Source organism: Pseudophryne corroboree, chromosome 1, assembly GCF_028390025.1.
Source record: "Pseudophryne corroboree isolate aPseCor3 chromosome 1, aPseCor3.hap2, whole genome shotgun sequence".
Classification (NCBI taxonomy): domain Eukaryota; kingdom Metazoa; phylum Chordata; class Amphibia; order Anura; family Myobatrachidae; genus Pseudophryne; species Pseudophryne corroboree.
Window position 1 is genome coordinate 213,008,352 of NC_086444.1, and position 15,447 is coordinate 213,023,798.

A 15,447-nucleotide genomic window follows, 5' to 3' on the forward strand; every position below is an offset into this window, starting at 1 on the left:
AGAACCTATAAAAAACTAACTCCTCCCCCCTCTAACCCCTCCCATCTCCTTCCTGCTCAGCAGATTACCTCAGTTAACGTTTAGCAAAGCCGGAAGAGACAGAACATAATATATATATATAAATATACGGGAGGGATCGCAGCGTCCCCCAGATGGAATCAGAGAAAGAGATTTTACGGTAAGTAAACAAAAATCCCTATTTCTCTTTCATCCATCTGGGGGACGCTGCGCACTTACTAATGGGATTTCCCAAAGCAAGCTAATTAGAGGAGGGAGACACAGACGACATAGCCGTCTGCAAAATTTGATGCCCAACAAAGGCAGTCTCCAAACCAAAAGTTTGAAAAACGGAATAACTTCGTGAAGGTATGTACGGACGACCAGGTCGCCGCTCTACACAGCTGCTCGACGAATACACCACTGCGAACCGCCCAAGAGGCTCCAACAGGTCGAGTCGGATGAGCCCCTAAGGAATCAGGAACAGGCAACGCCTAAGAACCTAAGCCTGCTGAATAGCAGAATTAACCCAGCACATTACCGTGTTCTTATTGGCCAGTCAGCCACGCTTGGGCGCAGCAAACAAACCCAACAAGGTAAGATTTAAGGTTTAAACGCCAACCAATAAGGCCAAGTATCGACCCGCCCCGGACGAGCCCGGGACGACACAAGAAGCACAATGTGCTGAAGAAGAGGAAAAACCGATATAACTTGTGGTTTGTAAGTAAAACCACCCTAACTGTATAAACAAAAACACTGTAAGAGAAAAGAAACCGCAACTCAACCAGAGGCCGGAAAGGAGAAACAGGAGCCATTCTGGAAAGTAAATTCTAGAGCAGAACCCAGTCTGCTAAGATAAGAAGACAAAGTAGTTCTGACAACTGTGTTATAGAAAAGCTAAGAGGCGGAAAGTACTAAGAACTCCAGCTGAGTGACCGTTAAATACACATAAACGATGACAAACGTTCTGGCACTGTGATTGGTTAGAGAGCCAGAAACGTAGTAGGGCTTGATGACGTTGTTCTCCACAATCACGCCGTCACAGTCAGAATAGACAAAATCCCGGTGATGACGCAAAGGTTGAGAGTGGAGAGCTGGCCGGAAAGGCACCCTGTAAGGAGCCCTGGTCACCCTGGCCTATAGCATTGCAGAACAGAGGCAACAGGCAAATCCGAAGCGGATTACCGAAAGAGCCACTGGTCAAATGTGTTGAAGTACTCACTAGATTTTGCAAGAGGCAGAATAACTATGCTAGATGAAAGTGACAAGGAGCTGACACGGCGTCCACGAATTCCACAAGAGGATTTCCGGAGCGATCACAGTACAAATGAAGCCCTGAGGTCTATGTCAGCTAGTCATAGACACGCCAAAGCCAGAAATCCCGGATGATTTCACATACTTTAAGGAAGAACAGCCTGACGATCCAGGAAGTCCGCTTCCCAGTTGCCCATTCTGGAACTGGAGATGATAGATATTGCCGGAATCCAAAATTCCGCCCTCTGCATATGTTAGATACTGCTCCGATGGCTCTCCAGCTACAAGTGCCACAAAACAATTGATATAGGCCACAGTGGAAAGACCTTGTAGAAGACATTGAGCTGGAGTCAAGGCGTTGTGGATCGCCCGTATCGGAAGTGACATTTCCACTTCGGACATCAGTTTCATTGAAAACTCCAGAGTTGAAACCAAAAACCGTAATGTCTGAAACTTTTGACTGTGGTTATGACCCTCCATGTCGAGACAGAATGAAGTCCTATGAGTCAGATCTGGATTGTGTAGCCCAACGAAAAGATCGACCAATGAAAATATTTTCGTATTTTAATAGAGAAACTAAACTGCTGTTTATGTAAACTCAATCCTGCCTGAGATTAATAACATTGAATCTGAGATTGAAGAAACTAGGCAGAAGACCGGGGGGATGGAGCCACCTATAAAATCACCACTGTCCTGCAGAGTAAGTGTATGCTTGACCCCTGAGTCTATTCTGGTCAGTAAATCCTGCACTCCGCCAAGGTTTGAGATATCAGGTATCGAAAAGAATACCCATGAATAACATCATCTGCGAAGGAAGAAATCCAGAACCAAGGTCCGCTGTAGAAACAAACAGTGCACGAGAGAGGATTTTTTTTTTTTTTTTTTTTTTGCAACAACTGACCCAAAATTGTAGCGATGCCCAGATGACGGGCAAAGGATTGGACTGAATACTCCTGTGGCGGATAGCGAACAGACTGCAATGATTAGAGCCCGTCTAAGATGGGCACTAAAGATTCTTGCTTGGTACGTGTTCCCCAAGATTCAGAATATATGTTCGTGCTACAAATTCAGTACATCCAACGGACCAGTGGACTCTGAGAAAGTTGGTGCCCTCCCCCTTGGGAATCAGACTGTCCGACTCCGTGGTCCCTGCAGAGGGCACATCGGAAGTCCGTGTTCTAGGTCGACAAATGCCTCCCAAAAGAGTACACATTTTCCTGACATAGGTAATAAAAACAAAAACAAAAACCATTTCTCAGCTATTATACTCAGGATGAGAACCCACGACCTGTTATACCGCAGGCATACACCTTACTGATAGAGTTATTTGCTCCTGCTTTAATTTGGAAGCAGAATTTCATGATTCGCAACCAAAATGGATAGAAGGGTGTCATAGCCTGGGAAAAAATGCAACATTGAGTAGATAGGGAATAGAGCTTGAGAGACCAAACCCGTCAATGGATAATTTGAAAAGGATCAGCTGCCACAAGAATGAACAACTTGCATTATGCAACCGGTTTAAAGATTCATGGATAAGCCAGGAGAGGGCGTAGGAATATTCCTGTCAGAATGAATACCAATATAATAACGGTCTCACCGTTGTCAATCTGTGGTGACTGTCAAGGTCACATACTGTACTTTAGTAAAGACAGTCGCCCTAGGCTCTCCCATGATGGATGCGTCCACTAATAATTATTGGAACCTTCATTAGATCAGTGTCTTCATCAGCGAAAGGATAAAGAAATACTGTCTCTAATAATGAGACACCGAAACTGAACTGAAAACAGTATGTACGAGAGACAGACACATTTCCCTGGAAATATAAACTTTTGCATCAGGTGTGTAGTCAGACTTCCATCAACATTCTCTCACGGGAAGGAAGAGGTGGAAAACAAGAAATTCAGTAGATTATTTCTTATTTCTATCCTGAAGGATCCTCACTGACAGGATTTATCCTCAAAACGCCTCTGAAGTAAAGGAGCTATATTGTCTGTCAAAGACCAGGCTCGCTGCCCAGTATGAACTGATTAAGAAGCTTTGTCCAGCCATTTGGCAATTCATAAGTACATAGAGTACAAGAAATAGAAATAGTCTGTCCTGTTTTGAAAGGCGCACCGGTCCCGGAGGTACTGCAATACCGGATCAATGCGTGGAGTGGACAGAGCAATCCATTTTAAATATATTTAATACATGGGCCCCCAGATAGGGGGCGTATTAGATATTAAACTGATAAGAACAGATACTACACTTGATCTTAGCCAAAAGGCCAAGAAGTGATCTTTTTACCAAGACTAGCGGCTAAGTAGTAAACAGAGTACCAGACCCATTACATTGACATAGTGTAAGGAAAAGTAGACTCAAAGAATACCGGTATTTGTGGACCGGTCCTGGAACCCCAATCCCTGCAAGTGCAGGGAATATATATATATATAACTTCACACAGTTAGGGGCATACACTGAACTGGAGGGAGGCCGGTTCAGGGGCAATTTAAGGAAAATATTTCTTCACAGAAGGGGTAGTGGATAAGTGGAATAGCCTCCCATGAGAGGTGGTAGAGACTAAGACTGTAGAGCAATTTAAACCTGCTCGGTATATACATATACTTCTATGTAAACAAGCCCATGGACTCAGTGCTGTCAGGCAGCAATGCTAACCACTACTCCATCTGTATTATTTTGGATTGAGGTGTGCTTGGCCCACAGAGGCATAAACTGATCCCTGGAACCTCCCGGCTGCTCCGCAACTGGTGTCCTGGAGCATGGGGTACCTGTGTCCGTGCTACCTTTTGGAAGTCTGGAGCCACATTTGGAACATGTAATTTAATGTATATGGGAATCAAACCTGTCTACTCTATCTTACTAATACACAGCATTAGCCCACAAAGCTATCGGAGCTCCTGTGTAGTAAACTACTGAACTTGTCGTTCCTTTAGGAGATTTTCTGGTTTACAGACCATGGAATATACAATGCCACAACCAAAGCACATAATAATGTTCCTCATAACTCTGTGTGCTGTAGTCCAGCTCTACCGACTGAGCTATAACCGCTCCTTTTTATAACATGATGTTTGTAAACAGGTAAACCACTGTTGTCTATGTCAGAATAGCACAACACTAGTTAAGAAATGATTCCCGCCTGTGTAATAAACAGGGTGAGGTAAAAAATAAGAATTTACTTACCGATAATTCTATTTCTCGGAGTCCGTAGTGGATGCTGGGGTTCCTGAAAGGACCATGGGGAATAGCGGCTCCGCAGGAGACAGGGCACAAAAAGTAAAGCTTTTACAGGTCAGGTGGTGTGCACTGGCTCCTCCCCCTATGACCCTCCTCCAGACTCCAGTTAGGTACTGTGCCCGGACGAGCGTACACAATAAGGGAGGATTTTGAATCCCGGGTAAGACTCATACCAGCCACACCAATCACACCGTACAACTTGTGATCTAAACCCAGTTAACAGTATGATAACAGAGGAGCCTCTGAAAGATGGCTCCCTAAACAAAATAACCCGAAATAGTTAACAATAACTATGTACAAGTCTTGCAGATAATCCGCACTTGGGATGGGCGCCCAGCATCCACTACGGACTCCGAGAAATAGAATTATCGGTAAGTAAATTCTTATTTTCTCTATCGTCCTAAGTGGATGCTGGGGTTCCTGAAAGGACCATGGGGATTATACCAAAGCTCCCAAACGGGCGGGAGAGTGCGGATGACTCTGCAGCACCGAATGAGAGAACTCCAGGTCCTCTTTTGCCAGGGTATCAAATTTGTAAAATTTTACAAACGTGTTCTCCCCTGACCACGTAGCTGCTCGGCAGAGTTGTAATGCCGAGACCCCTCGGGCAGCCGCCCAGGATGAGCCCACCTTCCTTGTGGAATGGGCCTTAACAGAATTAGGCTGTGGTAGGCCTGCCACAGAATGTGCAAGTTGAATCGTGTTACAAATCCAACGAGCAATCGACTGCTTAGAAGCAGGTGCACCCAACTTGTTGGGTGCATACAGTATAAACAGCGAGTCAGATTTTCTGACTCCAGCCGTCCTTGAAATGTATATCTTTAAAGCTCTGACAACGTCCAACAACTTGGAGTCTTCCAAGTCGTTTGTAGCCGCAGGCACTACAATAGGCTGGTTCAGGTGAAACGCTGACACCACCTTCGGGAGAAAATGCGGACGCGTCCGCAGCTCTGCCCTATCTGAATGGAAACTTAAATAAGGACTTTTATAAGATAAAGCCGCCAGTTCTGATACTCTCCTGGCCGAAGCCAGGGCCAGTAACATAGTCACTTTCCATGTGAGATATTTCAAATCCACCTTCTTAAGTGGTTCAAACCAATGGGATTTGAGGAAATCTAAAACTACATTTAGATCCCACGGTGCCACCGGAGGCACCACAGGAGGCTGTATATGCAGTACTCCTTTGACAAAAGTCTGGACCTCAGGAACTGAGGCCAATTCTTTTTGGAAGAATATAGACAGGGCCGAAATTTGAACCTTAATAGATCCCAATTTGAGACCCATAGACAATCCTGATTGCAGGAAATGTAGGAAACGACCCAGTTGAAATTCCTTCGTCGGAGCATTCCGACCCTCGCACCATGCCACATATTTCCGCCAAATGCGGTGATAATGCTTTGCGGTGACTTCTTTCCTTGCCTTAATCAAGGTAGGAATGACTTCTTCAGGAATGCCTTTTTCTTTTAGAATCTGGCGTTCAACCGCCATGCCGTCAAACGCAGCCGCGGTAAGTCTTGAAAAAGACAAGGACCCTGCTGAGGCAGGTCCCTTCTCAGAGGTAGAGGCCACGGATCGTCCGTGACCATCTCTTGAAGTTCCGGGTACCAAGTCCTTCTTGGCCAATCCGGAGCCACTAGTATCGTTCTTACTCCTCTTTGCCGTATAATCCTCAATACCTTTGGTATGAGAGGCAGAGGAGGAAACACATATACCGACTGGTACACCCAAGGTGTTACCAGCGCATCCACAGCTATTGCCTGCGGATCTCTTGACCTGGCGCAATACCTGTCCAGTTTTTTGTTGAGGCGAGACGCCATCATGTCCACCATTGGTTTTTCCCAACGGTTTATTATCATGAGGAAAACTTCTGAATGAAGTCCCCACTCTCCCGGGTGAAGATCGTGTCTGCTGAGGAAGTCTGCTTCCCAGTTGTCCACGTCCGGGATGAATACTGCTGACAATGCTATCACGTGATTCTCCGCCCAGCGAAGGATCCTGGCAGCTTCTGCCATTGCACTCCTGCTTCTTGTGCCGCCCTGTCTGTTTACATGGGCGACTGCCGTGATGTTGTCCGACTGGATCAACACCGGTCTTCCTTGAAGCAGAGGTTCCGCCTGGTTTAGAGCATTGTAGATTGCTCTTAGTTCCAGAATGTTTATGTGAAGAGACTTTTCCAGGCTCGTCCACACTCCCTGGAAGTTTCTTCCCTGTGTGACTGCTCCCCAGCCTCTCAGGCTGGCGTCCGTGGTCACCAGGATCCAATCCTGTATGCCGAATCTGCGGCCCTCCAGTAGATGAGCCTCCTGCAACCACCACAGAAGAGATACCCTTGTCCTTGGAGACAGGGTTATCCGCTGATGCATCTGAAGATGCGATCCGGACCATTCGTCCAGCAAATCTCCCTGAAAATGTTTTGCGTGAGATCTGCCGAATGGAATCGCTTCGTAAGAAGCCACCATTTTTCCCAGGCCTCCTGTGCATTAATGCACTGATACTTGGCCTGGTTTTAGGAGGTTTCTGACTAGGTCGGATAACTCCCTGGCTTTCCCCTCCAGGAGAAATACCTTTTTCTGGACTATGCCCAGAATCATTCCTGGGAACAGCAGACGTATCATCGGAAAACACAGCTGCGATTTTTGGAATATTTAGAATCCACTCGTGCTATCGTAGAACTACTTTAGATAGTTCTTTTCCGACCTCCAACTGTTCTCTGGAACTTGCCCCTTTCAGGATATCGTCCAAGTAAGGGATAATTAAGATGCCCTTTTCTTTGAAGAGAGTCATCTTTTCGGCCATTACCTTGGTAAAGGCCCGGGGTGCCGTGGATAATTCAACGGCAACTTTTGAAACTGATATTGACAGTTCTGTATCACGAACCCGATGTACCCTTGTTGAGAAGGGCAAATTTGGACATGGAGGTAATCCTTGATGTCCAGGGACACCATATAGTCCCCTTCTTTCCGGTTCGCTATCACTGCTCTGAGTGACTCCATCTTGATTTGAACCTTTATGTAAGTGTTCAAAGATTTCAGATTTAGACTATGTCTCACCAAGCCGTCTGGCTTCAGTACCACCATATAGTGTGGAAGACTAATACCCTTTTCCTTGTTGTAGGAGGGGTACTTTGATTATCACCTGCTGGAAATACAGCTTGTGAATTTTTCCCAATACTGCCTCCCTGTTGGAGGGAGCCGTTGGTAACGCAGACTTCAGGAACCTGCGAGGAAAAGATGTCTCGACTCTCCAATCTGTACCCCTGGGATAATACTAGTACGATCCAGGGGTCAACTTGCGAGTGATCCCACTGCGCGTTGAGACTCTTGAGACTACACCCCCACCTAACCTGAGTCCGCTTACACGGCCCCAGCGTCATGCTGGGGACTTGGCAGACGCGGTGGAAGGCTTCCTTTCCTGGGAAGGAGCTGTCTGCTGCAGTCTACTTCCCTTTCCTCTATGTCTGGGTAGATATGACTGGCCTTTTGCCCGCTTGCCCTCATGGGAACGGAAGGATTGAGGCTGAAAAGACGGTGTCTGTTTCTGCTGAGATGTAACTTGGGGTAAAAAGGTTGGATTTCCAGCTGTTGCCGAGACCCCCAGGTCCGTTGGACCGACCCCAAATAACTCTTTCCCTTTATACGGCCATACTTCCATGTGTCGTATGGGATATGTATCACCTGACCACTGTCGTGTCCATGACATCTTCTGGGAGATATGGATCACGCACTTATTTTGATGCCAGAGTGCACATATCCCTCTGTGCATCTCGCATACATAAATATATAATGCATCCTATTAAATGCTCTATATCAATCAAATATTTTCAGTCAGGGAAACCGACCAAGCCAACCCAGCACTGCATCTCCAGGCTGATGGCGATCGCTGGTCGCAGTATAACCACCTTATGTGTGTATATACTTTTTAGGATATTTTTCCAGCTGCCTATCAGCTGGCTCCTTGAGGGCGGCCGTATCTGGCGACGGTAACGCCACTTGATAAGCGTGTGAGCGCCTTATTCATTCCCAACGCGCCCTAACTTCTGGCGGGAAAGGGTATAACGCCAATATTTGCTATCGGGGTAAACCCACGCATCATCACACACTTTATTTTATTTTATCTGATTCAGGAAAAACTACAGGTAGTTTTTTCACTCCCACATAATACCCTTTTTTGTGGTACTTGTAGTATCAGAAATATGTAACACCTCCTTCATTGCCCTTAACGTGTGGCCCTAATAAGGAATACGTTTGTTTATTCACCGTCGACACTGGATTCAGTGTCGGTGTCTGTGTCGACCGACTGAGGTAAATGGGCGTTATTAAAAACCCCTGACGGTGTTTCTGAGACGCCTGGACCGGTACTAATTGTTTGTCGGCCGTCTCATGTCGTCAACCGACCTTGCAGCGTGTTGACATTCTCACGTAATTCCCTAAATAAGCCATCCATACCGGTGTCGACTCCCTAGAGAGTGACATCACCATCATAGGCAATTGCTCCGCCTCCTCCAACATCGTCCTCATACATGTCGACACACACGTACCGACACACAGCACACACACCGGGAATGCTCTGACAGAGGACAGGACCCCACTAGCCCTTTGGAGAGACAGAGGGAGAGTTTGCCAGCACACACCAAAAAACGCTATAATTACATAGGGACAACCTTATATAAGTGTTTCTCCCTTATAGCATCTTTAATATATTTATGTCGCCAATTTAGTGCCCCCCCTCTCTGTTTAAACCCTGTTTCTGTAGTGCAGTGCAGGGGAGAGCCTGGGAGCCTTCTCTCCAGCCTTTCTGTGAGAGAAAATGGCGCTGTGTGCTGAGGAGATAGGCCCCGCCCCTTTTTCGGCGGGCTCGTCTCCCGCTATTTATTGTATTTAGGCAGGGGTTAAATATCTCCATATAGCCTCTGGGGGCTATATGTGAGGTATTTTTAGCCTTATATAGGTTTACATTTGCCTCCCAGGGCGCCCCCCCCCAGCGCCCTGCACCCTCAGTGACTGCCGTGTGAAGTGTGCTGAGAGGAAAATGGCGCACAGCTGCAGTGCTGTGCGCTACCTTTAGAAGACTGCAGGAGTCTTCAGCCGCCGATTCTGGACCTCTTCTTGCTTCAGCATCTGCGAGGGGGCCGGCGGCGAGGCTCCGGTGACCATCCAGGCTGTACCTGTGATCGTCCCTCTGGAGCTTCATGTCCAGTAGCCAAGAAGCCAATCCATCCTGCACGCAGGTGAGTTCACTTCTTCTCCCCTCTGTCCCTCGTTGCAGTGATCCTGTTGCCAGCAGGAATCACTGTAAAATAAAAAACCTAAGCTAAACTTCTCTAAGCAGCTCTTTATGAGAGCCACCTAGAATTGCACCCTTCTCGGCCGGGCACAAAAATCTAACTGGAGTCTGGAGGAGGGTCATAGGGGGAGGAGCCAGTGCACACCACCTGACCTGTAAAAGCTTTACTTTTTGTGCCCTGTCTCCTGCGGAGCCGCTATTCCCCATGGTCCTTTCAGGAACCCCAGCATCCACTTAGGACGATAGAGAAATAACTTTTTTACAGTGAGACTACCGAAATATAGGCAGACAAGAAATAAAATTGGGTGATGCAGATTTCTGATTTAACCCAATAACACCTGTATTTTCTGATCCCCGCCTGTATAATAACAGGGTGAGTCAGGTTTCTGTCAGATAATCTCCTCCTCTGTTGTGCAGTCCCTTTCAGACAGCGTTGATACAGAGGGAGTGGGTAGTAAAATGGCGCCCGCTGGTTGAGTCCGCCCCCACAGACAGTGATGGGCGGAACAGTAAAGACTAGCAATGCGGGAAGAGCTCGGCGGGAAGCCTCTACGCTCCAAAATCCCCTTTAGGAGAACAGACTGTAGCAGCCGTAAAACTTCAGTTAAAGCACAGACGCGACTACCGCTCCCCTTCCGCTGCAGTCCCGCCGCCGCCTGCCCTGAAGCGGCAATGGCAGGATCCGAAGTAGCGGGGAGCGACAACCAACCTCCTGTCAGCGGCGTGATCCTCAGTATCCTGCTGCGCGCCACTGCAGTCTAAATGTAAATCGTAATAATGGGACACTGTTCAACACTGCCAGAGCAAGTTGCCTGTCCTACCTGATATAGTGCCTCCTCGGTGCTGTGTCCGGTAACAGAAAGCCCCAGAGACCTCTGGCATGGTGACTTTCTAGAGGCTGGGTGAGTGAGAAATAAGGCACACAGCCGCCTTCTATTAACTTAACCCCACTCACAATATGCTTGTCGCCTGTATACAGGGACTAAACATAAAATCAAAACAGATAGGAAACAAAAACCTATTAAAATCTAAGAGCAAAGGAAAACTGTGCCTGTCCTCCAAGGCACAAAACTAAAACTGAGGTAATCTGCTGAGCAGGAAGGAGATGGGAGGGGTTAGAGGGGGGAGGAGTTAGTTTTTTATAGGTTCTGTGCCAAACTCCCATCCCACACACTCTAACCCATTAGTAAGTGCGCAGCGTCCCCCAGATGGATGAAAGAGAAATATTGTATTAAATGACCTTCAGGCCGTGTGTATAAGGTGTATATGAAACAAATGAATTGTGTGAATGTACACACACTTTGTTTAACGCACACAGTTATTAAAAAATATTGGCTAATTTCACCTTCAGGCTGTGTATATAAGGTGCATATGAAACATAAATGCATTCTGTGCTTAGACTTAGGTCCCATCGCCATTATATCTCATTACGGTATGCAATTATAATCAGATATCCAAAATACTTCTGGTCCCAAGCATTTTGGATAAGGGATACTCCGATATTATTATTTTTTTTATAACTAGTTGTTAAAAAGAGATATGGAGGTCACTGGCTTTAACAACAATTATCCTCTGGAAGACTACTGTCAAAAAACGGTCTTAAAAATTACTTTAAGGATCCAGGGTGTGAAAGTATTCAGCTCAATAAACATTAACCCCAACACAAATCAAATTCTTTACTTAGCCAGGTGAACAGCATGATCATTTACAAGCTGTTACAAAAGCGTTCAAGTAAATAAAGTTTGTAAGAAGTTGGACAGGCTTTTAAACAAAAGTATGTGTATAAGAGTAAGCAATTAACCAGTATATTATGTCTTATCAGTTGCACAGTGCAATACTTTATGCGCTTGCATTCCCGTAACATCAGCCCTATTACACAAATACTGAGCAAGGAACAAAGGGGGTAATTCAGAGTTGATCGCAGCAGCAAATTTGTTAGCAATTAGGCAAATCCATGTGCACTGCAGGTGGGGCAGATATGACGTGCAGAGAGAGTTAGATTTGGGTGGGGTGTGTTCAAACTAGTGATGAGCGGGTTCGGTTTCTCGGAAACCGAACCCCCCTGAACTTCACCCATTTTACACGGGTCCGAGGCAGGTTCGAACCTTCCCGCCTTGCTCGGCTAACCCGAGCGCGCCCGAACGTCATCATCCCGCTGTCGGATTCTCGCGAGATTCGGATTCTATATAAGCAGCCGCGCGTCGCCGCCATTTTCACTCGTGCATTGGAGATGATAGGGAGAGGACGTGGCTGGCGTCCTCTCCGTTTATTGTTGAACTTGATTGCTTTATTGCTTAATTGTGGGGAGGACTGGGGAGCAGCTGTTAGGAGGAGTACAGTGCAGAGTTTTGCTTATCAATGACTACCAGTTTTATCCGTTCTCTGCCTGAAAAAAACGCTCCATATCTGTGCTCAGTGTGCTGCATAATATATCTGTGCTCACACTGCTTAATTGTGGGGACTGGGGAGCAGCTGTATTATATAGCAGGAGTACAGTGCAGAGTTTTGCTGACAGTGACCACCAGTATACGTTGTCTGCTTGAAAAACACTCCATATCTGTGCTCAGTGTGCTGCTTTATTGTGGGGACTGGGGACCACCAGTATAATTAATATTATATAGGAGGAGTACAGTGCAGAGTTTTGCTGACCAGTGACCACCAGTATACTATACATAGCAGTACGATACGGAAGGCCACTGCTGTGCCTACCTCTGTGTCGTCATTAAGTATACTATCCATCTACATTCTATACCTGTGGTGCATTTTAGTTGTGCAGTTTGCTGACACAGTGACCACCAGTATACTATATATAGCAGTACGATACGGAAGGCCACTGCTGTGCCTACCTCTGTGTCGTCATTAAGTATACTATCCATCTACATTCTATACCTGTGGTGCATTTTAGTTTTGCAGTTTGCCGACACAGTGACCACCAGTATATCTACAGCGACCTTGGTGCGCCTCTTTTTTTCTTTGCATCATGTGCTGTTTGGGGACAATTTTTTTGAAGTGCCATCATGCCTGACACTGCAGTGCCACTCCTAGATGGGCCAGGTGTTTGTGTCGGCCACTTGTGTCGCTTAGCTTAGTCATCCAGCGACCTCGGTGCAAATTGTAGGACTAAAAATAATATTGTGAGGTGTGAGGTGTTCAGAATAGACTGGAAATGAGTGGAAATTATGGTAATTGAGGTTAATAATACTATGGGATCAAAATGACCCCCAAATTCTATGATTTAAGCTGTTTTTTAGGGTTTTTTGAAAAAAACACCCGAATCCAAAAGACACCCGAATCCGATAAAAAATTTTCGGTGAGGTTTTGCCAAAACGCGTCCGAATCCAAAACACGGCCGCGGAACCGAATCCAAAACCCGAAAAATGTCCGGTGCACATCACTAGTTCAAACTGAAATCTAAATTGCAGTGTAAAAATAAAGCAGCCAGTATTTACCCTACACAGAAACAATATAACCCACCCAAATCTAAAGGCCCATATAGACGGGCCGATGCGGGAGAGATGTGTGCTGAGCGAACAACTCAGCACAGCGCGATCTGTGCTGAGCGTGCGGGGAGGCTCTCACTTCACCCAGCGGGTGAAGTGAGCGACCCGCTAGATTGGCCTGCACGGCAGGCCAATCTAGCACCAGCGATAGCGATGCGCGGGGCTGCGCATCGCTATTGCTGTTAGGGCTACACATGGAGCGATCTTGCTGAAAATCTAAGCAATCTAATCAGATTTCTTAGATTATCGCTCCGTGTGAACCCCCCTTAACTCTCTCTGCAAATGTTATATCTGCCCCCCCCCCCATCATGTAGTGCACATGGCTTTGCCCAACTGCTAACAAATTTGCTGCTGCGATTAACTCTGAATTACCCCCTAAAGTATTCTGTATTATACAGAAAACCAGGTAGATACTTTGAGGAGTAATGCATTGCCGAAGGCGACATTCTGAATGCAAGCCATGGAAGAAAAAATAATAATATTATATTATTATTATTAATAATAATAATAATAATACAAAACTTCTTACCTTGAATTTCCGCTACTATTGCTTTCCTCATCACTGTGCCCATTCATTGTCAAATATTCACAGATTTAAAACAAATATGTACAATTTCCAAAATATGAGCAGGTTGTTAATAATACAAAACACTGAACACTGTAGGAAAAGTGACTTGCTTCTAAATGAACCTAAAATGAGAAAGAAAAAAATATATATTTTAATATTATAAACTCAAAAGTTATTCTTACACAATAAACCATGCCTTAACCTGTACGATGTTTTAAGCAGTGTGATAATGTGACCAAAGAATCGGAATGGAGAACAGCTTGTATATTGTAAAAGAACATTGCATTTTTGCTTTTCTATGAAGAAAAAAAAAAAAAAGTTGTGCTTTTGAAAGCTTGTCTCTGACATCCCCCTAATACTGCCCCTATATCCATCTATCCCTATGGAGTTGTTCTCACTTGGCTTACAGCATCCCCACTAGGCTGTTTCAGCATAGCGTCGCGCCCAATTTTAAAATGCTAAAACGCACACTGCAGTTATAGAAGCTCCACGCTGAAAAAGTCACCCAACCCATGGGGGTATGTTAGTTGAACACCCACTGCCGGGTGAATAGATGCTGTGCGCATGGCATCTGTTCATAGCAATGGGGGAGCAAGGGGGCAGACCAGCATCTCTGTGAGCGCTGGGCATGCCCCCTACTGTGATTAAAGGGGCGTGTCTCAAGGCCATGACCCTATTGGATGATCACACCTTTTTCAGAAGTGTGTGCGCCTTTGGTGCACACAAAAAAGTGCCCTAGTTACAGATATAGGCCCTGCCAGATTAGAAAGCTAGAATTTGTGCTATACAATTGGGACGGTATAACTGAAACATGTATCCTCTGGTTGTTGGCTCGCAATTATTATCATTTTTTTAAAACAAAACACACACATATACAGTAATATACAGCAAATATATAATTTATGCGATAATCTTAAATACTAGAGAAATGATAACTCACACCCTCTTTACCACTCACCGTTAAAGTGTAAAGAAGTGTGGGGGGGGGGGGGGGGGTTGTTTTGTTTTTTTTTCTAAATATTTTTACAAATAATTTTTCAGGGATTGTGTCTATATAGTACCATTACCAAAAAAAGGAGATTTATGGTAAGCCTTACCATTGTTAAATCTCTTTCTGCAAGGTACACTGGTATTCCACAGGGAATAACATTGGGGTGTAGAGTTGGATCTTGATCCGAGGCACCAACAGGCTAAAGCTTTGACTGTTCCCAGGATGCACTGCACCGCCTCCTCTATAACCCCGCCTCCAGGCACTGGAGCTCAGTTTCGTTAACCAGTCCAATGCAGTAGCAGGTAAGAAAGACGGTAGATGTTAGTCACATAGACCCACATTCTCACAACAGGAGAAGGGACCAGCGGCTAATGTCATACAAACCCAAAGAAACTAAGTGCGTCAGGATGGGCGCCCTGTGGAATCCAGTGTACCTCACAGAAAGAGATTCAACCATGGTAAGTCTACCATAAATCTCCTATTCTGCTGCGGGGTACACTGGTATTCCACAGGGAATAACATCGGGAATGTCCTAAAGCAGTTCCTCAAGGGAGGGGACACACTGTAGCGGGCACAAGAACCCGGTGTCCAAAGGAAGCATCCTGGGAGGCGGATGTATC

At 45.8% G+C, this 15,447-nt stretch overlaps 1 protein-coding gene and 1 pseudogene across 6 annotated transcripts in view; both read right to left on the reverse strand.

The window, feature by feature from the left end:
• Window positions 1–15,447, reverse strand: part of CHD1 (chromodomain helicase DNA binding protein 1) — a 290,764-nt gene that overhangs the window by 258,546 nt on the left and 16,771 nt on the right. For all 6 annotated transcript variants that reach the window (XM_063964069.1, XM_063964066.1, XM_063964068.1 and 3 more), the window contains exon 2: window positions 13,798–13,958. In XM_063964069.1, coding sequence (XP_063820139.1) covers window positions 13,798–13,844 — 47 coding nt within the window. In that variant the 5' untranslated portion in view covers window positions 13,845–13,958. The remainder of the gene's footprint in view (window positions 1–13,797; window positions 13,959–15,447) is intronic.
• On the reverse strand, window positions 3,356–3,529 carry LOC134960045 (U2 spliceosomal RNA; annotated as a pseudogene).